The sequence below is a fragment of the Scyliorhinus torazame genome, chromosome 25, assembly GCF_047496885.1.
Source record: "Scyliorhinus torazame isolate Kashiwa2021f chromosome 25, sScyTor2.1, whole genome shotgun sequence".
Classification (NCBI taxonomy): Eukaryota; Metazoa; Chordata; class Chondrichthyes; order Carcharhiniformes; family Scyliorhinidae; genus Scyliorhinus; species Scyliorhinus torazame.
This window is the reverse complement of record NC_092731.1, coordinates 25,715,892-25,736,818: the sequence shown is the minus strand read 5'-3', so window position 1 is coordinate 25,736,818 and position 20,927 is coordinate 25,715,892. Positions and strand designations below refer to the sequence as shown.

Sequence of the window (20,927 nt, the reverse complement as noted above, 5' to 3'; positions counted from 1 at the left end):
ATAGGGATTGCATGGTCAGTAGGATAGACACAGTTCTCTGCAGCCGAGAGCGAGAGTTCAGATGATTGTGTTGCCAGCCCAGTGCCAGGTTTAGGACGTCTGCTCAGGACAGGAGAGGAACTTGCAGTGAGGGTGAAAAGATCCAGTTGTCATGGTCCACATGGGCAGCAACAACTGGGAAAGAGGTTCTGCTGAGGGAATATGAGAATCAAGGGGCTAACGGAAAAAGCAGAACTTCAAGAGTAATAATCTCAGGATTGGGCAGCAGGGTGGCACAGTGGTTAGCGCTGCTGCCTCACGGCGCCGAGGACCCGGGTTCAATCCCTGCCCCGGGTCACTGTCCTTGTGGAGTTTGCACAATCTCCCAGTGTCTGCGTGGGTCTCATCCCCATAACTCAAAGTGGATTGGCCACGCTAAATTGCCCCTTAAATGAGAAAAAAAATAATTGGGTACTCTTTTAAATTTATTTTAAAAAATAAATAATGTCAGGATTATTACCTGAGCCACAAGAAAATTGCCATAGGGCAAATAAGATTACAGAGATGAGTGCGTTAGCTCAAAGGCTATTGTGGATTCATGGGGGCACTGGGAAAGTGGGACAATCTACACCTGAACCATGGGAGCACTCTTCTGGTAAATTGTAACTGGAAAACTAGGTTAAAAGGAGTTGCAGTGGCAGACTTGTAAGGAGATATTGAATAACTCTCAGCAATGATTTAACTCAGTGAGGAAAAAAAAAAGTTTTTTTGAGAAAGATGCATCATGTATCAGTTGCCCAAGAGAAACAGGTTCAGGTATCTGCAGGTGAGGGATCTTTGTTAGAAAAGAGGTTCCGTCCTTTGGTGCTGCATGACAGGTTGTTGTCCGAGGATGATATTGGGGAGGGGAGAGCAGATATATATGGAGAGCTGATGGATAGGGAGGGTGCTCCTGTGGAGATCAGACACAAGTGGGAAGAGCTTGGGGGAGAGAGAGATGGTGAGTTGTTAAGTTTTACCTGTTGCCGAGGGGTTTGGCTTTTATTTACATGAAAAATGCCTTCAATAAAAATAAAGATGCATCATCCACGGTTAAAAGATTAAGCTGAAAGAAATACTGTCCAAATCTGCAAAGATTCGTGGCAGGTCAGAGGATTGGACAGATTGTAAGAACCATCAAAGAATGACTAAAAAGATGAGAAAGGAGGCAGAAAGAAGAGCAGGAGAGAAAGCTAGCTATTAATATAAAATGATAGTAAGTTTTCACAAGTGTGGTCCTCTACAGAGCAAGTCTGGGGAACTGATGTTGGACAAGAAAGAAATGGCAGATGCATCAGAACAGTATCTTTTGGTCTTTATTGGTAGAAGCTTTAGAAAATGTCCCAAAAATACGTGATAATCAAAAGGTGAACTTAAAACAATCACAATCACCAGTGAAAAGGTGCTTGGAAAACTATTAGACCTAAAGGCCGACAAGTCCCCAGGACCAGATGGTCTGCATCCTTGGGTCTTAAGCAGCACAGAAAGCAATTCTAAAATTCCTTCGATTCTGAAACAGTCCTAATGGATTGGAAAATAGCAAATGTAACACCTTTATTCAAGAAAGAGGGAAAGCACAAAACAGGAAACCATGGGCCACAGTTCGCCCAAGATCTCTAATAGGGAAAATGTTGAAATCCATTATTAAAGAGGTTATGATCCAAATTCAATACAATGGATAAGTGTCAATTCTCTTACCCAATTGGGTGCTGCATGAATCGAGTGACCAACCAACGCGAACCACATGGGGATCTGGCTCAGTCGCAGGGAGATGCTTAACTGCAATTTCTTCATGAATCTACAATAAAAATAATGGTTTGTTTTCAAATAATGCTGCCACAGACATCAATTAGAGCATTAAATTCCAAGTTCTACTTGAAATCCAAGTGGGCAACAGGGACTGTGCAGAATCAGACTCCGAGATGGGCCCAAATTCAGCAAAGACAAGAATGCTAAAACGTTAGCTTCTGTAATTTAGTTATCCAAATCCAAATAAAATAGTCAAAGGACATTAGATATTTAATAAGCTACACGTCTCGCAAGAAAAAGTTGATTATTTTCATCTGCCACCACATGAATATACTTAGTCCTGCTGGGAGTATGGGTCCATAGTTGCTAATCACTTCCCACCCATCTCAACCAGGATCTATAATAAGGTGTCAGATTATTCAAATTTAGGGCCATCACAGCTTAAAACTCTCACACATCTGCAACACAAGCACTTTCAGCCAGGGTCCCTGGATCATAACTGGAAACAGGCACCCTGATCAAAACTTTACCTGTAACATCAAATTTGCTTAGGTCAACTACAGTGCCTCAGCAGGAAACAGTGATTGAACCTTCCTGGTCTGAATGGCTCGATCGCTCATTGAATCACGAGGTTAGACTCAAATCACAAATAGGGAGAAACTCATCAATTATAATTTCCCGAAGTCACGGTGCCAGACAATGTCCATGTCTCTCTCCTTACATCCACTGTAAGTATCTTGCGAGGAAAAACATCCAAATGGGCCACAATATTAGTTTAAGCACAGTAAACTATAAAACTCAGATCACCCGCAAGCATTTATTCTTAAGGGAATACAAACCATGTTTATTCAACCTGACCTTCTAATTCTACCCATTAAATCCTGGTATAATTTTGGTGAACCTGCAATTTCACCCCTCAGAGGGCAACTTCTTTCCCAAGTCTCGTTCGGGGCGATGACATCGACGTCAATTGGGTTTATTTTTATTTTTAAATACACAACTTCAGATGAGGACTGATCAAAGCTCCGTACAGCTGAAGACTTTCTTGTTTTAAAAGTGAATGTTTAAGGTGATTGGGGGGGGGGGGGGGGGGGCGCCAGTCAAGTGGACTGCTTTGCCCTGAAGGGTGGGGACAGTCAAAAACCTTGAGGAGTATAAAGAAAGTAGGAAAGCGGGAAATTAGGAGGGCTAGGAGGGGTCATTTCACCACACTAGCAGCTTTTTATTCGTATGTAAAAAGCAATAGGGCGGCGAGGGAAAGGATTGGACGAGGGGAATCCATGTGCTGAGCCAGAGGAAATGGGCAAGGTACTAAATGAGTACTTTGCATCAGGGGTCACCAAAGAAAATGACTTTGTGGAAACTGATTCTTGGGTAGGGTGTGTGGATAGTCTGGATCATGTTGACATCAAAAAGGAGGTATTGGTGTTTTAAAAGACATTAAGGTAGATAGGTCTCCTGGGCAGGATGGGATTTACCCCAGAATACTGAGGGAAGCAAGGGAGAAAATTGCTGGGGCCTTGACTGACATCTTTGTTTCCTCATTGGCTACAGGTGAGGGGTCCAGAGGACAGGAGAATAGCTAATGTGGTACCGCAGTTTAAGAAAGGTAGCAGGGATAATTCAGGAAACCATAGGCCGTTGATAGTAGGTAAATTATTGGAGAGAATTCTCAGGGACAGGATTTATACCCATTTGGAAACAAATGCATTCATCAGTGATAGACAGCATGGTTTTCTGAAGGGGAGGTTGTGCCTCACTAACTTGAGCGGGTTTTTTGAGGTGGTGACAAAGATGATTAATGAGGGAAGGGCGGTGGATGTTGTTTACATGGACTTTAGTAAAACCTTTGACAAGGTGCCTCATGGCAGACTGGTACAAAAGGTGAAGTCACACGGGATCAGAGGTGAGGTGGTAAGATGGAATCAGAACTGGCTCAGTCACAGAAGGCAGTGGGTAGCAGTAGAATTGTGTTTTTCTGAATGGAAGGTTATGACTAGTGGTGTTCCACAGGGGTCAGTGCTGGGGCCTCTATTGCTTGTAGTGTACATAAACGATTCGGAGGAAAATATAGCTGATCTGATTAGTAAGTTTGTGGATGACACCAAGGTTGGTGGAGTTGCAGATTGTGTTGAGGACTGTCAGAGGATACAGCAGGACATAGATAGGTTGGAGACTTTGCAGAGAAATGGCAAATGGAGTTTAATCCGGACAAATATGAGGTAATGCATTTTGGTAGGTCAAACATAGATGGGAAATATACAGTAAATGGCAAAACTCTTAGGAATATAGAAAGGCAGAGAGATCTGGGCGTACAGGCCCACAGATGTTTGAAAGTGGACATGGTAGTCAAGAAAGCATCTGGAATGCTTGCCTTCATTGGGCGGGGCATCGAATATAAAAGCTGGCAAGTCATGCGACAGTTGTATAGAATCTTGGGACGGCTGCACTTATCTTGCGCACAATACATGAGCTGGTTTAGCTCAGTGGGCTAGACAGCTGGTTTGTAATGCAGAACAAGGCCATCAGCGCAGGTTCAATTCCTGTACTGGCTCATTACCCGAACAAGCGGTGGAATGTGGCGACTAGGGGCTTTTCACAGTAACTTCATTGCAGTGTTAATGTAAGCCTACTTGTGACAATAAAAAATTATTAATTCTGGTCACCACACTAGCAGATGGATGTGGAGGCTTTGGAGAAGGTGCAGAGGAAATTTACCAGGATGTTGCCTGGTCTGGAGGATGTTAGCTATGCGGAGAGGCTGATAGACTCGGACTGTTTTCTTTAGAACGACAAGAGGTTGAGGGGCAACCTGAGGGGCATGGATGGGCAGGCATTCTTTCCCAGAGTGGAGGAGTCAGTCACCAGGGGGCATAGGTTTGAGGTCTGTGGGGCAACGTTTAGAGGAGATGTGCGAGGCAGGTTTTTTTTTAATACACAGAGGGTGGTGAGTGCCTGGAACGTGCTTCCAGGGGAGGTTGTGGAAGCAAATAAATTAACAGCGCTCAAAAGCATGGACAAATACATGGATAAGATGGGTATAGAGGGATACGGCACTAGGAAGTGCTGAAGGTTTTGGCCAAGGATGGCATCATGACCGGTACAGGCTTGGAGGGCCGAAGGGCCTGTTCCTGAGCTGTATTGTTCTTTGAATGATGTAGTGTTTCTTGAGTGTTGTTGGAACTGTCCCCTTTTGAACGAGAGTAGCATGCTCCTTCACGATCTTGACTTACAGAGCAATTGAAGGTGAGTGGGTCTTGGTCACTATCGTGAGGAACCTGTGTAGCAATATCCTGGAGCTGAAATGATTGGCCTTTACAACCATCTTCCATTTGTACTAAGTATAACCTCGCAGCTGTGACTTAGCTAGGTTTCCTTGGATGCCAAACTTGGCCAAATGCTGCCTTAACATCAAGGCAAGTCATGCTCACCCACTTCTGGAATTCAGCTCTTTTGTCCGTGTTTGGGGCAAGACTGCAATGAGCTCTGAAGCCTTGTGGTCCTGGTGGATCCAAAATCAAGCATTGGGTGAGCAGGTTATGGGTAAGTCATCGCATCTCAATAGCACCATTTATAACTCCAATTTTGACGGTCTCCAATTTCCATCACACTGTTATTGGCAACCATGCGTTCAGCCTAGGCTCAAAGTTCTGGAATTATTTTCCTTTAAGACACCGTAAAAATCTACCCCTACCCCAGTCCTACTATCGCCATGTGGCCCGTATCAAATTTTATCCGATTAAGCTCCTGTGAAAATACCGTGGGGCATTTTAAAGATACTTTACAAATCAAAGTGACCTGTATGCTGAAAGTGCAAGACTGTCAAATTTGCAGACAGCAATCAATGAGCAACAGAAACAGAGATTGCAGTTAAGAATTTGCAACAGGACTGAATCATTCACATAATCTGGCAATAGGCAGGATACTGAATACTAAAAGTATTTCTTATTTTGTGAAATAAATGGAATAAAATCAGGAAGAGATTTTGAAAGGATACATGAGCAATGGTAGCCTCGTCACCATCGATGTATGATAAACCTGGTGGAGCAATTGAAAAGACTAATACCAAGTGGAGATGCTAAACAAAAGAATAGAAGTCCACCAAAGCTATGCTGAATATTGTAATGGTCAGATACACGGTAAAACCAGATCAATCTTTGAAGCCTAGAGAAACTTTTTAAAGAGCAGGAGCTCTCAAAATATTCTATAAAATATATTAAATGGTTTGCAGAAGATTATTCCAGGATATTACTTTAAAGTAAAGCAAGCTAAGTTATATTAGTTTAAAATCAGATGCATCAGCTGGAACATCTTAAAGGGGCAACAATCTATATTCTGCCAGTAATTGATCCAAACTTCAAAGTTTAGTTGATAATTAGGCAGAGTTAAGGCAGACATTGACAAGCTACAATTGACAGTAACTCTTCGCATCCTTCACTTTTCCACTGCACTCCCTCATTCAACCCTCACAAACAAATTACAGCAGGCAGTAGAGTTAAAAATCTGACGATCCCAGTTCTCTGTAACTCTTCAGGACAATTTGGAGGGCAGCTGTCCTTCAAGTGGAAGAAATGTCATCATTGAATACATTTAAGACTGAGATAGTTTTGTGGTCACGGAGAATGAAGGGATATGGGAAAGATATGGGTGACAAAGTGGAGGTGAAATCCAGTATCAACCTTGATCATATTGAATGGCAGAGCAGGAGCGACAGGCCGTATGATCTACTCCTGCTCCTATATTTTATGTTCTTATCGAACTCAGAGTACAACTCAAGCTTGCTTGATTAAAGAAATAGATCCTAGCAGGGCACCAACGAATACAGGATTTAAACTTCCTGATGCACTGCGTGAATCTGGTCACTACAAGGAATTCAACACATTTTTCTGATCTTAGTGGCAGCAACTGTGTGAATTCTCAGAACCCGAGCAAAGTTGTTTTGTTTTGCACCTACACTACGTCTCCAGGTAACGTGATGCGTCAAACGTGTTAGCGTAGTGGTTGGCTTGCTCGTCACCTCTTGCTTTCAGCTCTCACCGCTGGCTAGTAGTACAACTAATATGAAAAGAGCCGCCAAGAGCGTAAGGCTCTCCCGCCAGTACGTAGCCTCTTCATCGGCTAGCCCAATGTAATGCCTCCTCATGATGACATATGTAAACTGAGTACCTTGCAGACCCAGGCTAAACTCGGAAGCCTTGTTCATGGATGCTTGGAACTTAAGAGGATCATCTTTCAACAGCTGGGCTGTTAAATCTGTGCATCAGGCAAGGTAAACTCAACAAAGGAGACAATGGTCTTCCTCATCAAAAATCTTGAATGGTGTTCATTAGTGCATTAAATATTCTATGGCGTGGTTACATCGCAAGGGATAATCAGTAAATCTCAATTCCATTGGAGAAATGTCTCCTAATTCTCTAGACAAGGATTGAAAATGTAGGCTGGGAGAAACGTCACAACCATTGAAGGAAGGAAATGTGACCAGAGTCTTCTCAGTAATCTACTTGTACAACATCTAAATAAAGGAGTTGAGCAATGTGGAGAACAAGGCTGTCTGGAAACAAGCCTTCTTGACCAACATAGCAAAGAAATAGGCCCAAAACTGAAGAGTTTGGACTTCCAATGGGCAATTTTCTCTGGGACCCTCCAAAACTCTCGAGTTAATGTCGGAGATGATTCCAACTCATTTACCAGAGTAGTTACTCAGGAAAAGTTAGGAGGAACAAAATGAGTTCTACCTCCTTGGTAACTACACCCCCTCACTCACCCTCTCACACAATTGTTTTCTCTCTCTCTCACTGGCTCCGGGACTTTAAACTTACCAGAATAAGGCAGCTGGTGCTGAAAAACAGGTTGCGGCCTCTGATTAAGAGGAGGAAGAACACTCAAAACGGAAAGAAGGTAGCAGGAAATTTCCGTCCAGTCCAGGGGGTGAAGAAGCTACACCAGTCACTGCGGTGCTTGCAATGGAACTTTTGTAACACAGCGCTCTCACAACTTCATTGTAAAACTACAGGACAAGTCACCTTAAGAATCCATTCACAAATTCCTACCCTTGCCAAAGAGAGTTCATTCTTACATACCATGTTGGCCAGATATACGCGACGCTCGATTAGGATCAATGCTGTTTCACTTTGCACCTAGATACACTATAGAGTGGTAATAACCAGCCCACCCGCTGTGTATTTGCCAGCAGTGCGCTATTGGTCGACGCCAGGAGAGTTATCGTTGGTCCTGCCAATGCCTATGGGGTTTTCCATACCTGCACCCTCCACTACCAGGAAATATGCCGCAGGGGGTTGCCATCGGTAGGACCAGAACATCCCGCTGGCAGAAATCATTTCAGCCATAATTTCACAACTGCCACCGTGCTGTCTAGTCACTTGCAAACATCCAGCCCGAATCCACCTGCTCACTCAGGCTAAAACAGAATTTGCCGATTCCCCAACACCGCCCTGCCACTGCCCTAAACAAAGCTTCAATCCCCACATCTCGTTCATCAACAAGGCTTGATCACTTCCTGCTCTACTGAAACCCTGATCCATCTTCATGCTGGCAGAGATGTCAATTACACATAAACGCTAAGACCACACTGAATCCCTGCCCCTCTTAAGCGCAGATTTCAAAATCTTCCTTACAACTCCATGGCCTTGCATAATCTTATCACTGCAACTTCTTCAGATCTTTTGCTCTTCATATCAAAGTCCTTCCTCCATGCTCAGCAAAGCACTTATCAACACTCCCATGAAAATTTCTTTCCTAAAACCTTCCATCATGCTACATTTCTCCAGCTCTGTTCAAGACTCCTTGAACCTACTCCTTTGATGTAACTCTGCCAGAGTCCCACCTCCCTGCTGAGAACCGATCACCACATCAAAGTTGCTTTGTCAATTCGAGTTGCCGGGGTTGAGGTGGACCCTTCTGTAACACTGAAAAAACTGAGACATGTACTTTCGCTGCTATGAACAGTCGAAAAGACACACTGTTTGATATGATCCACCAGTCGCTTGGCTGTACAGCCTACGTACCTGGTAACACACCAGCAATAAATTCATACACTACATGCATTGTCAACCAGCCCGTGTTTCCAAAACTCAAAACAGTGTGTCCAACATTAGCTGTGACCCCATGACTGTACAGTCCTGACAGTGCTAAGAATCACACTAACAGCCAATTTAAGATTATCAGTCAGGCTCACAATATGGTTCACTTAAGCTTACTAAAAGCTACATATATTTATTTGCGGCCCTGTCCTCTGCAAACAGAAAGAATATGTCCAGGCATTGGGCCTTTTTCAACAAAAAGCATGGGAACAATGGTTCCCTGGTGAATTTCCCATGGCAACATCTCGGCTAATCAGAGTCAAGATGTATTTTTTTAATTAAAGCAAAGACTTGGGGATAACTAATCTCCAGTGCCTTCTCCATGGCAACGCTTTGACCAGGGTTCATTTACCAACCAATCAGCGCCCTTTTCACATGCAAGATAAATTGCTGTTCCCTTTGAAATTTGGTGTTCTTGCATCTGTCCTGACGAAGATGAAACTCTTCAACAGCGTATCTCTTTTCTCAGCAATAGTCAAGTTCTGTACTATCAAGCAACTGTCTCTTCCAGTACACGAAAAATCACTAAATTGGATGGGATTTTTGCCGTCCTAGGGATAATGTGGTGACTCAATCGGCAAAGATAACCCTTCAGGAAGACACACTTAATGTGCACAAAATAAAATGCCTGCTACTGTTTCTTATACAGTATGGCTACTTTACAGGACAATTTTAAAGTGAAGCCATCATAAATCGTGCACAACAGGGGCATTGCATGTAGAGTCCCAACATGCAGTACAGGGATGCAAGACATGGTTCCCGAATTCCCACGGCGCTGCTAGGGGCAGCGTGCAAAGGGCCAGATACATTAGCACTGGTACAGGAAGGACAAAAGAGTGCCCATAAGGCGACTATCAAGTACATCCCAGCAAGTGGTTCATGTGCACTACTGGCGGAGGCCTAGGAGCAGCTCACCTGCCTAGCTAGAGTTCTGTGGCCTTAAGAGGCGTATATGGGGAGAATAAGATAAAGGGCAATTCCTTGCCCTTAAAGAAAAATGCAAGTACCTTAACTTCAAAACAAACTTTCCCCTTGTTGACCCCATATGTTGCTCGTGCTCCTGACCACAGATATGCAAATCCTTCAATAGTCAAGGGGTAGCCACTCAAGCGGTCTCTAGCCACTTTAAAGTGCAGATCACAGTTATCTAGGATGGAAAACATGGAAAAATGTAAGACAGGGAAACAAGAACATGTCAAGTCAAACTAGTTCAGATCACCCTGAAAATGGTTTGTCACAAACTGCTTTAACACTTACAAGTGTCAATAATCACACACGATTCATCGAAGTATTCCTCATCATCCTCTGCAGGCGGCTGGGGAGATTTTGCTCTATGAAAAAGCAAATACTGCTGTTTAACTAGTTAACTGGACAATAGTTCACATGCAAAAATATTTGTTTACCTTCAAATCAAATCTCTCCAATCATTTGCTTTGTTCATAAAGCTAGGTTTTACTCAGTCAATAACTCACTGAGCATCATTGGTATTTCACGCCCAGCGTCAGGATCAAGCAAATATCAATTACAACACATTTTATGGAAGATACATCTCTTCCGGGCGGTACAGCGGTGCATTGGTTAGCACTGCTGCCTCACAGCACCAAGGATCCGGGTTCAATTCCAGCCTCGGGCGACTGTCGGTGTGGAGTTTGTATGTTCTCACGTGTCTGCGTGGGTGTCCTCTGGGTGCGCCAGTTTCCTCCCACAGTCCAAAGGATGTGCAGGCTAGGTGGATTGGCCATTCGGGGATAAGCAGGTTAGGTTATGGGATTACGGGGATAGGGCAAGGTGGCCACTCGTAAATGGGCAGACTGCTCATTCGAAGGGTCGGTGCAAACTCGATGGGCCGAATGGCCGCCTGCTGCACTGTAGGGTTTCTATGATTCGTTTCCCATCACCTGACCAGTCTGTCCATGATTGCTGCCTCACCAGAAAACATTTGCATTGTTTACTCAAGTTAATTTGGATCAAACCAGCAATACATTCACTTCAGATGTAGCTCTTTCAGCCGAGTACCCTTGCTACACAAAGCAAGGTGCATATCAATAATAAGACAGTCACAATTGGATGTTTTACTCTTTTTCTATCTTTTATCCTTGGGTACATTCACCACAGGAACTCCTTCATGTTCCAGTTGTAAATCAGGCCTCGACTTCCGGGTGCGGCGATGACCAGCTGAGTCGCACGTTTCGGCAGCTCCCTGTGAAACGGACTTTTGGGCTCTTGATAGGAGCCCCAACGGCAATTTTAACGGCTAAAAACACCGTGCGGTAAACCAGGAGGGTGTTCCCCCTGGACACGGATGGAAAAAGGAGAGAAAAGTGGCCGGATTGCAGCGGATCCTTTGGAACAACGGCAAGGAAGGCAAGCAAAAACCAAGATGGCGTCGGAAGGTGGCAGTTTCATATGGGGCCCTGAACAACAAGAGTTCTTGAAATGCTGCGTGGAGGAGATAAAAAAGGAAATGAAGAAAGAGTTGTTGGCCCCGATACTACAGGCGATCGAAGGGCTAAAGGAGGAACAAAAGACCCAGGAGCAGGAGCTTCGGGTCGTGAAGGCGAAAGCAGCCGAGAATGAGAACGATATACAGGGCCTGGTGGTGAAGTCGGAGATACAGGAGGCACACCAGAAACGATGTGTGGAGAGGTTGGAGGCACTGGAAAACAACGCAAGGAGGAACAACCTGAGGATTCTTGGCCTTCCTGAAGGTGTGGAGGGGGCGGACGTCGGGGCATATGTGAGCACGATGCTGCATTCGTAATGGGAGCGGAGGCCCCGACGGGTCCGTTGGAGGTGGAGGGAGCGTACCGAGTGATGGCGCGAGGATCGAGAGCAGGAGAAACTCCCAGAGCCATAGTGGTGAGATTCCTCCGTTTTAAGGATAGAGAAATGGTCCTTAGATGGGCGAAGAAAACTCGGTGCAGTAAATGGGAGAACGCGGTGATCCGCGTTTATCAAGACTGGAGTGCGGAGGTGGCGAGAAGGAGGGCGAGCTTTAATCGGGCCAAGGCGGTACTTCACAAAAGGAAGATAAAATTTGGAATGCTGCAACCGGCAAGACTGTGGGTCACATATCAAGGGAGGCACCACTACTTTGAGACGGCGGATGAAGCGTGGACTTTTATTGTAGAAGAAAAACTGGAATGAGTGGAGTATGAAAAAGAACGTTTGGACAAAGTGGTGGGGCGAATGGGGGGGGCGAAGAGGGGTTTTATGTTCTAATCCTGCGGTATGGTAACTTTTCTTTCTCCCACAGGTGGTGATGGGGGGAGGTGGGGAGGGAGAGGAGATGGGGCGTTGGCCATGGGAGGCGGGGCCGAGGGAGAGGCGCGGGCTTGGTTCCCGCGCTATGATAATTATGGCGGGAATAGAGAAGCAGGAAGGAGGGGGCGTCGCACGGTGCGAGCCGTGGTCACGGGGGGAAGCCGAGGTCAGCCAGAGTTTGCTGACTTCTGGGAGCAACATGGGGGGAGTAATTACGCTAGCGGGGGGTCTAGCGGGGGGGGTGAGAGGGGGGAATTACTGGGTTGCTGCTGCTGGGGAAAGGGGGGAGTGGGTACGGGAGAGGATGGGCGGGGGGGCACTGCCTGGGGGTGATACAGCTGCGTGGGAACTGGGTGAGAAGCTGGAAAAAGATGATGGCTAACCGGCAAGGGGGGGGGGGTGGGAAGCCCCCCAACTCGGCTGATCACGTGGAACGTGAGAGGGCTCAACGGGCCGATAAAGAGGGCACGAGTACTCGCACACCTTAAGAAACTTAAAGCAGATGTGGTTATGTTACAGGAAACGCACCTGAAACTGATAGACCAGGTTAGGCTGCGTAAAGGATGGGTGGGGCAGGTGTTCCATTCGGGGCTGGATGCGAAAAACAGGGGGGTGGCTATATTAGTGGGGAAGCGGGTAATGTTCGAGGCAAAGACTATAGTGGTGGATAACGGGGGCAGATACGTGATGGTGAGTGGCAAATTACAGGGAGAGATGGTGGTTTTGGTAAACGTGTATGCCCCGAACTGGGATGATGCCAACTTTATGAGGCGAATGCGAGGACGCATCCCGGACCTAGAGACGGGAAAGCTGATAATGGGGGGAGACTTTAACACGGTGTTGGAACCAAGGCTGGATAGGTCGAAGTCCAGGACTGGTAGGAGGCCGGCAGCAGCCAAGGTGCTTAAGGATTTTATGGAGCAGATGGGGGGGTGTGGACCCGTGGAGATTCAGTAGACCTAGGAGTAAGGAGTTCTCGTTTTTCTCCTATGTCCATAAAGTCTATTCGCGCATAGACTTTTTTGTGTTGGGTAGGGCATTGATCCCGAAGGTGAGGGGAACGGAATATACGGCTATAGCCATTTCGGATCATGCCCCACACTGGGTAGACTTGGAGATAGGGGAGGAAACAGGAGGGCGCCCACCCTGGAGAATGGACATGGGACTAATGGCGGATGAGGGGGTGTGCCTAAGGGTGAGGGGATGTATTGAAAAGTACTTGGAACTCAATGACAATGGGGAGGTTCAGGTGGGAGTGGTCTGGGAGGCGTTGAAGGCGGTGGTTAGGGGGGAGCTGATATCAATAAGGGCACATAAAGGGAAGCAGGAGAGTAAGGAACGGGAGCGGTTGCTGCAAGAACTTTTGAGGGTGGACAGACAATATGCGGAAGCACCGGAGGAGGGACTGTACAGGGAAAGGCAAAGGCTGCATGTGGAATTTGACTTGCTGACTACAGGCACTGCAGAGGCACAATGGAGGAAGGCGCAGGGTGTACAGTATGAATATGGGGAGAAGGCGAGCAGATTGCTGGCACACCAATTGAGGAAAAGGGGAGCAGCGAGGGAAATAGGGGGAGTGAGGGATGAGGAAGGAGAGATGGAGCGGGGGGCGGAGAGAGTGAATGAAGTGTTCAAGACATTTTATAAAAAATTGTATGAAGCTCAACCCCCGGATGGGAGGGAGAGAATGATGGATTTTTTGGATCGGCTGGAAATTCCCAAGGCGGAAGAGCAGGAAAGGGTGGGACTGGGAGCACAGATTACGGTAGAAGAAGTGGTGAAAGGAATTAGGAACATGCAGACGGGAAAGGCCCCGGGACCGGACGGATTACCAGTTGAATTTTACAGAAAGTATTTGGACTTGCTTGCCCCGGTACTGACGAGGACCTTTAACGAGGCAAAGGAAAGGGGACAACTGCCCCCGACTATGTCTGAAGCAACGATATCGCTTCTCTTAAAGAAGGAAAAGGATCCGCTACAATGCGGGTCCTACAGACCAATTTCCCTCCTAAATGTGGATGCCAAGGTCCTGGCCAAGGTAATGGCAATGAGAATAGAGGAATGTGTCCCGGGGGTGGTTCACGACGACCAAACTGGGTTTGTGAAGGGGAGACAGCTGAACACGAATATACGGAGGCTGTTAGGGGTAATGATGATGGCCCCACCAGAGGGTGAAACGGAGATAGTAGTGGCGATGGATGCCGAGAAAGCATTTGATAGAGTGGAATGGGATTATCTGTGGGAGGTGTTGAGGAGATTTGGTTTGAGAGGGGTATGTTAGATGGGTGCAGCTGTTGTATAGGGCCCCAGTGGCAAGTGTGGTCATGAATGGACGGGGATCGGCATATTTTCGGCTCCATAGAGGGACAAGGCAGGGATGTCCTCTGTCCCCATTACTGTTTGCACTGGCGATTGAGCCCCTGGCGATAGCGCTGAGAGGTTCCAAGAGATGGAGGGGAATACTTAGGGGAGGAGAAGAACACCGGGTATCTTTGTATGCGGATGATCTGCTACTATATGTGGCGGATCCGGCGGAGGGGATGCCATAAATAATGCGGATACTTGGGGAGTTTGGGGATTTTTCAGGGTATAAATTGAACATGGGGAAGAGTGAGCTGTTTGTGGTGCATCCAGGGGAGCAGAGTAGAGAAATAGAAGACCTACCGTTGAGGAAGGTAACAAGAGACTTTCGTTACCTGGGGATCCAGATAGCTAAGAATTGGGGCACATTGCACAGGCTAAATTTAACGCGGTTGGTGGAACAGATGGAGGAAGATTTCAAGAGATGGGATATGGTAGCACTGTCAATGGCAGGGAGGGTGCAGGCGGTTAAGATGGTGGTCCTCCCGAGATTCCTCTTTGTGTTTCAGTGCCTCCCGGTGGTGATCACGAAGGCTTTTTTTAAAAGGATAGAAAAGAGCATCATGGGTTTTGTTTGGGCCGGGAAGACTCCGAGAGTGAGGAAGGGATTCTTACAGCGTAGTAGGGATAGGGGGGGGCTGGCATTACCGAGCCTAAGTGAGTATTATTGGGCCGCTAATATTTCAATGGTGAGTAAGTGGATGGGAGAGGAGGAGGGAGCGGCGTGGAAGAGATTAGAGAGGGCGTCCTGTAGGGGGACCAGCCTGCAGGCTATGGTGACAGCCCCATTGCCGTTCTCACCGAGGAACTACACCACGAGCCCGGTGGTGGTAGCTACACTGAAGATTTGGGGACAGTGGAGACGACATAGGGGAAAGACCGGAGCATTGGGGGGGTCCCCGATAAGAAACAACCATAGGTTTGCCCCGGGGGGAATGGATGGGGGATATGGAATGTGGCAAAGAGCAGGAATAACGCAACTGAAAGATCTATTTGTGGACGGGAAGTTCGCAAGTCTGGGAGCGCTGACCGAGAAATATGGGTTGCCCCAAGGGAATGCATTCAGGTACATGCAATTGAGGGCTTTTGCGAGGCAACAGGTGAGGGAATTCCCGCAGCTCCCGACACAAGAGGTGCAGGACAGAGTCATCTCAAAGAAATGGGTGGGGGATGGTAAGGTGTCGGATATATATAGGGAAATGAGGGACGAAGGGGAGACTATGGTGGACGAACTGAAAAGGAAATGGGAAGAAGAGCTAGGGGAGGAGATCGAGGAGGGGCTGTGGGCAGATGCCCTAAACAGGGTAAACTCGTCGTCCTCGTGCGCCAGGCTAAGCCTGATTCAGTTTAAGGTATTACACAGGGCACATATGACTGGAACACGGCTCAATAAATTTTTTGGGGTGGAGGATAGGTGTGCGAGGTGCTCGAGAAGCCCAGCGAATCATACCCATATGTTTTGGTCATGCCCGGCACTACAGGGGTTTTGGGTGGGGGTGACAAAGGCGCTTTCAAAAGTAGTAGGAGTCCGGGTCGAACCAAGCTGGGGGTTGGCTATATTTGGGGTTGCACAAGAGCCGGGAGTGCAGGAGGCGAGAGAGGCCGATGTTTTGGCCTTTGCGTCCCTAGTAGCCCGGCACAGGATATTGCTAATGTGGAAAGAAGCCAAGCCCCCGGGGGTGGAGACCTGGATAAATGATATGGCGGGGTTCATAAAGCTAGAGCGGATTAAGTTCGTCCTAAGGGGGTCGGCTCAAGGGTTCACCAGGCGGTGGCAACCGTTCGTCGAATATCTTGCGGAAAGATAGATGGGGGAAAAAAGGCAGCAGCAGCAGCCCAGGACTTGGGGGGGGGGGGGGGGGGGGGGTGGGTATAGCCTGTGACAAGGCAGTTGCCAATTAGGGCTAGTTTTCATTTTTTGTTATTTAATATTTATTTATTTGTTGTTTTTTGTTTATATAAAAAAAAGGTCATTATTATCTGTATTGTTATAATTTTGTGTAAAGGATGCACAATGTACTGTGTTGGTTGACCACAAATTTTCAATAAAATATTTATTATAAAAAAAAGTAAATCAGGCCTCAGGATAACCTGATTAACAGTCTACATACAATCAGCTTAATATATATTGGATATAGGTATTATTCAAATGTTCTACTTTATTCTGCACTTGGGTTCCTCCAACCAGAGGAAAGGACTTATCAGTCAAACTAGATTTATCTTACTTTCAACTCCATGACGTGAATAACAACCATCTAAGACAACTTTTTTGTGTGTCCCAAGCAGCACATTACTCCTTCGCCAAGTGTCATTAGGAGCTGCCAGTGCTAATCTTAAAATGGTCCGGCGATGTTGTTGGACATAATTTCCACGCCAATTGGATGACTGTTGTCACTGCCATCTAGATTTGCATAAAAATGCAGCTAGCAACATATATTGCAGCCAAATGGCATGCTCTTCAAATCACATTAAAGCAGCTATGACTTCAATAATAAGAGTGCAAGAGACAACATAAAGCCCAGATAATAGCTCCCGGCAAATAATGAAAACTCCATCCACAGCTCATGGAAAGAATGGTTCAGAGGACAACTCAAACTCATCATTCAACAGAGTGTTACTCACCTACTGTAACTCCTGTCCTCTCTGTATTCATAATAATCTTGCCCTTGATCAGGGTATGGCCGCTTTCTGCTCAGCTGTGCCTCCCGTTTGACCTCCACTTCATCCACACGCTCCTCCTTTACTTCAACTGGTTGAAATTCTGCGTAAGTAACGCACGGTATTAAAAGATTAATACAGGCAAATCCGTTGAAAATCCAGTTGAAAACAAAGCACGAAAACAAACATATTCGATACCAAACGGACAAGATGCATTTGCCATTCTGAAAAAGGAAACCGTAACTTAACACAATTCGCAGGTACTATGGGTGCTAAATAATGACCAAACTGACAAATTTCAAGCAATTAGAATACGGATTCCCATGTCCACTGGCATGTAAACAGAGTTGTCATGGGAGAAAAATCTATTGAGGATTTGTCCAATTGTTTACCGCGAGGATTAAGCATTTTGCAATCCATAAAGTCTTCATTTTGTATTTAAGATGAGACTGGCTAGTTCTCTCTATATAGAGCAAACCAGTCAGCCCTAATTCCCTTTCTATCCCTGTAGCCCTGCAAGTTTATTTCCCCCAAGTACCCACCAATTTCCTTTTGAAATCATTGATCATCGGGCAGTATGGTGGTGCAGTGGACTGACAGCGCTGAGGACCCGGGTCCGTTCCCAGCCCCGGGTCACTGTCTGTGTGGAGTTTGCACATACCTCCCGAGTCACCCCCACAACCCAAAGATATACAGGTTAGGTGGATTGATCATGCTAAATTGACCCTTAATTGGAAAAGAAATGATTGGGTACTCTAAATTTATTTTTAAAACATCATTGATCGTCTCCGCTTCCACCACCCTCATAGGCAGCGGGTTCTAGGTCATTACGACTTGCAGTATGAAAAAAATTCTTCCTCACAACCACCGTACCCCACCTTCTGCCCAGTATTTCTTGCCCAAAACCTTAAATCTATGTCCCCTCGTCCTTGTACCCTCAGCTACTTGGAACAGCATTTATCGGTTTTAATATTGTACACCTCCAACAGATCTCCCCTCGCTCTCCTTTGCTCCCAGTTTTTCCAACCTAATCTTCTAGCTAAATTCTGGAACATACATATACACAAACATAAGAAATGTTATGGTAAACCTTCTCTCCACCCTTCTCACATGCTTCCTCTTTTAATTCATCCAACCACATTGCTGTGGGTCTGGAGTCGCATGTGGGCCAAACCAAGTAAGGACAGCAGATTTCCTTCCTCATAGGACACAATATTAATAATCTTTATCATTATCACAAGTAGGCTTACATTAACACTAATGAATTTACTGTGAACATCCATTAGTTTTTGCAGATGAGTTTAATGTGGGAAAATGAGAGATTGTCCACTTTGATAGGAAGAAAAGAAATGCAGAATTATATTTGAGGGGGGAAGACGGTAGAATTCTGATGTAGAACGGGTGTCCATTTCTCATGTTAATTTCCGCAAAATGGTACTTTAAAGTTCTTGCGCTGGTTTGTGTTCCTTCTGGGTGGCTAGAAATTAACACGGTTGAAGCTTCAAGTTCATTACGTTTTTCTTTTTACAGACATCACAGAGTGTTGACGACAAGCAAATTAATTGGTAACTCTACTGGGTAACGAGGACATGTGACATAAGTGCCTGCTTTGTGAGCTTGTGTCCAAGGCATAGTTTTATCATCATAATTTTGCATCAGAACTGGTTTAATTTGTGGGGCCTCGCTGCCAGGCACTGTGCTTACACAGCCACATTCCAATTTACAGGGAGTGAAGGCTCGGCCTACATCAGATGGGATTTGGTACACAAGTGAAAAATATGTAAAACTGTCAATATCATAAATGCTAGTTTTCCTGGCTTGAAGGTGCGTGTACTGTATGTCACCGAGAAAGGACAAGATTCCACTCGGCTGCAATGAATCAGAAATTCCCAGGGAAAGGATAAATAAAAACAGCTTCAAAGAATCATAGAATCCCCATAGATCAGAAGGAGTCCATTCGGCCCATTGAATCCGCACCAACCCTTCGAATGAACACTCTGCCCGTTTACAAGTGCCCACCCCTCCCTATCCCCGTAATCCGATAACCTAACCTGTATTTCCCCATTACTTCCTCCAGCAAAGCCTTGTGGGTGACAGTACTTCCAGACTACGCTCCCTGAGAACCCACTGGGTAACAGCAACTTATTTGTGTCAACAATAGAGGGAAGACTAACCTTTTGTCAGAGTCAACTAGACCAGTCATTGAAATCTAATGCTGCATTGCCGTTGATACCTAAAATGTATTATAAAGTAGCGATTCAAACTGACCCGCTCACATCAAAAAATCTACCAACCTGGTTTACGTGGCTGTGCTGCTTCAACAGATGGATTTTCATAGGTTCTCTCGATATTTCCTCGATCGTACCTTCTAAAGTCACCACCCAGATTATCACACTGATCGAAGGAGTTCCGGTCTCCGCCATAATTTATTACCCGATCATCAGGCAAGGCAGCTGAAAGTGCATGAAGACAAGTAAACTGAAACTGTGCAGAAAGTAGAGTAATAACAGCCATGTCTCACTTCGTAACTCTGGAAACATAAACCTACAGTCCCCAGTACATTTGCTTTAAAGTCACCGTATTTTCAACAGGTCCCGCCCCCAAAAATGGCAGAAGACCTGCTCAGATTTTTGCCAGCAGGAAGGGGGTGGCATGACTCACATGGGTCCATCTGAACTTAGTACAGAGTTCCAGGGGCCTTAACCTGCAGTGTGGGAGTAACAAATTAATGGCTGTAGATGCAAATGTTCTTGAAGGGCAAGTATCATGGTCTGAAGTTTTTTTTAAAAAAAATCTTCTGCTTTTTAAAATTGAAAACAAAAACAGGCTTAAGATAACAGTGAGAGTGTTAAAATAGCACCATTTGCTCGACTGCTTTGATTGACAGGACTCTGGTGTAGGTTTGATAAAACAACACCATCTATTTGCGCAGTTTCAATGGAACTTTGTTGATATTTGAAGGGCTATTATTGTTGTTATAAATGCTTGGCTGAGTTTCAAAAGTACAATTCTCAGCAAAGGGCTCCAAGTTTAGTTTGCTGAGTAAACTCAAACACTCATCACTGAAACAAATGCTGCACACTGCCATACTGCCTACTCTGCTAAATACTACTAACCATGGGCTGAATTTTCTGGGTCACCATGACCCCCATCTTCCCAGGCTAAAAAGTTGGTTGGGAGTCTGTCAAGCCAGTGAAAATCTGTCCCACTGAGGAAGCATTAGGGGAAACAATTTGTGGGTGGGTGGATGGCAACACCCTGTCAAATCCGCGGGAGATGGAGAGAGAGAGTGAGCGCGAAGGAGAGAGAGAGAGAGAGAGAGAGTGAGCGCGAAGGAGAGAGAGAGAGAGAGAGTGAGCGCGAAGGAGAGAGAGAGTGAGCGCGAGGGAGAGAGAGCGAGTGAGCGCGAGGGAGAGAGAGCGAGTGAGCGCGAGGGAGAGAGCGAGTGAGCGCGAGGGAGAGAGAGAGTGAGCGCGAGGGAGAGAGAGAGTGAGCGCGAGGGAGAGAGAGAGTGAGCGCGAGGGAGAGAGAGAGTGAGCGCGAGGGAGAGAGAGAGTGAGCGCGAGGGAGAGAGAGAGTGAGCGCGAGGGAGAGAGAGAGTGAGCGCGAGGGAGAGAGAGAGTGAGCGCGAGGGAGAGAGAGAGTGAGCGCGAAGGAGAGAGAGAGTGAGCGCGAGGGAGAGAGAGAGTGAGCGCGAGGGAGAGAGAGAGTGAGCGCGAGGGAGAGAGTGAGCGCGAGGGAGAGAGAGAGCGCGAGGGAGAGAGAGAGCGCGAGGGA

General features: G+C 46.2%; 1 protein-coding gene across 1 annotated transcript in view; it reads right to left on the bottom strand.

The window, feature by feature from the left end:
* Positions 1-20,927, bottom strand: part of LOC140402442 (heterogeneous nuclear ribonucleoprotein U-like protein 1) — a 94,226-nt gene that overhangs the window by 45,643 nt on the left and 27,656 nt on the right. Inside the window, exons 2-6 of the mRNA XM_072490227.1 lie at positions 19,445-19,603; positions 17,115-17,253; positions 10,125-10,198; positions 9,875-10,014; positions 1,717-1,816 (exon numbers count right to left, since the gene is read on the bottom strand). Coding sequence (XP_072346328.1) covers positions 1,717-1,816; positions 9,875-10,014; positions 10,125-10,198; positions 17,115-17,253; positions 19,445-19,603 — 612 coding nt within the window. The remainder of the gene's footprint in view (positions 1-1,716; positions 1,817-9,874; positions 10,015-10,124; positions 10,199-17,114; positions 17,254-19,444; positions 19,604-20,927) is intronic.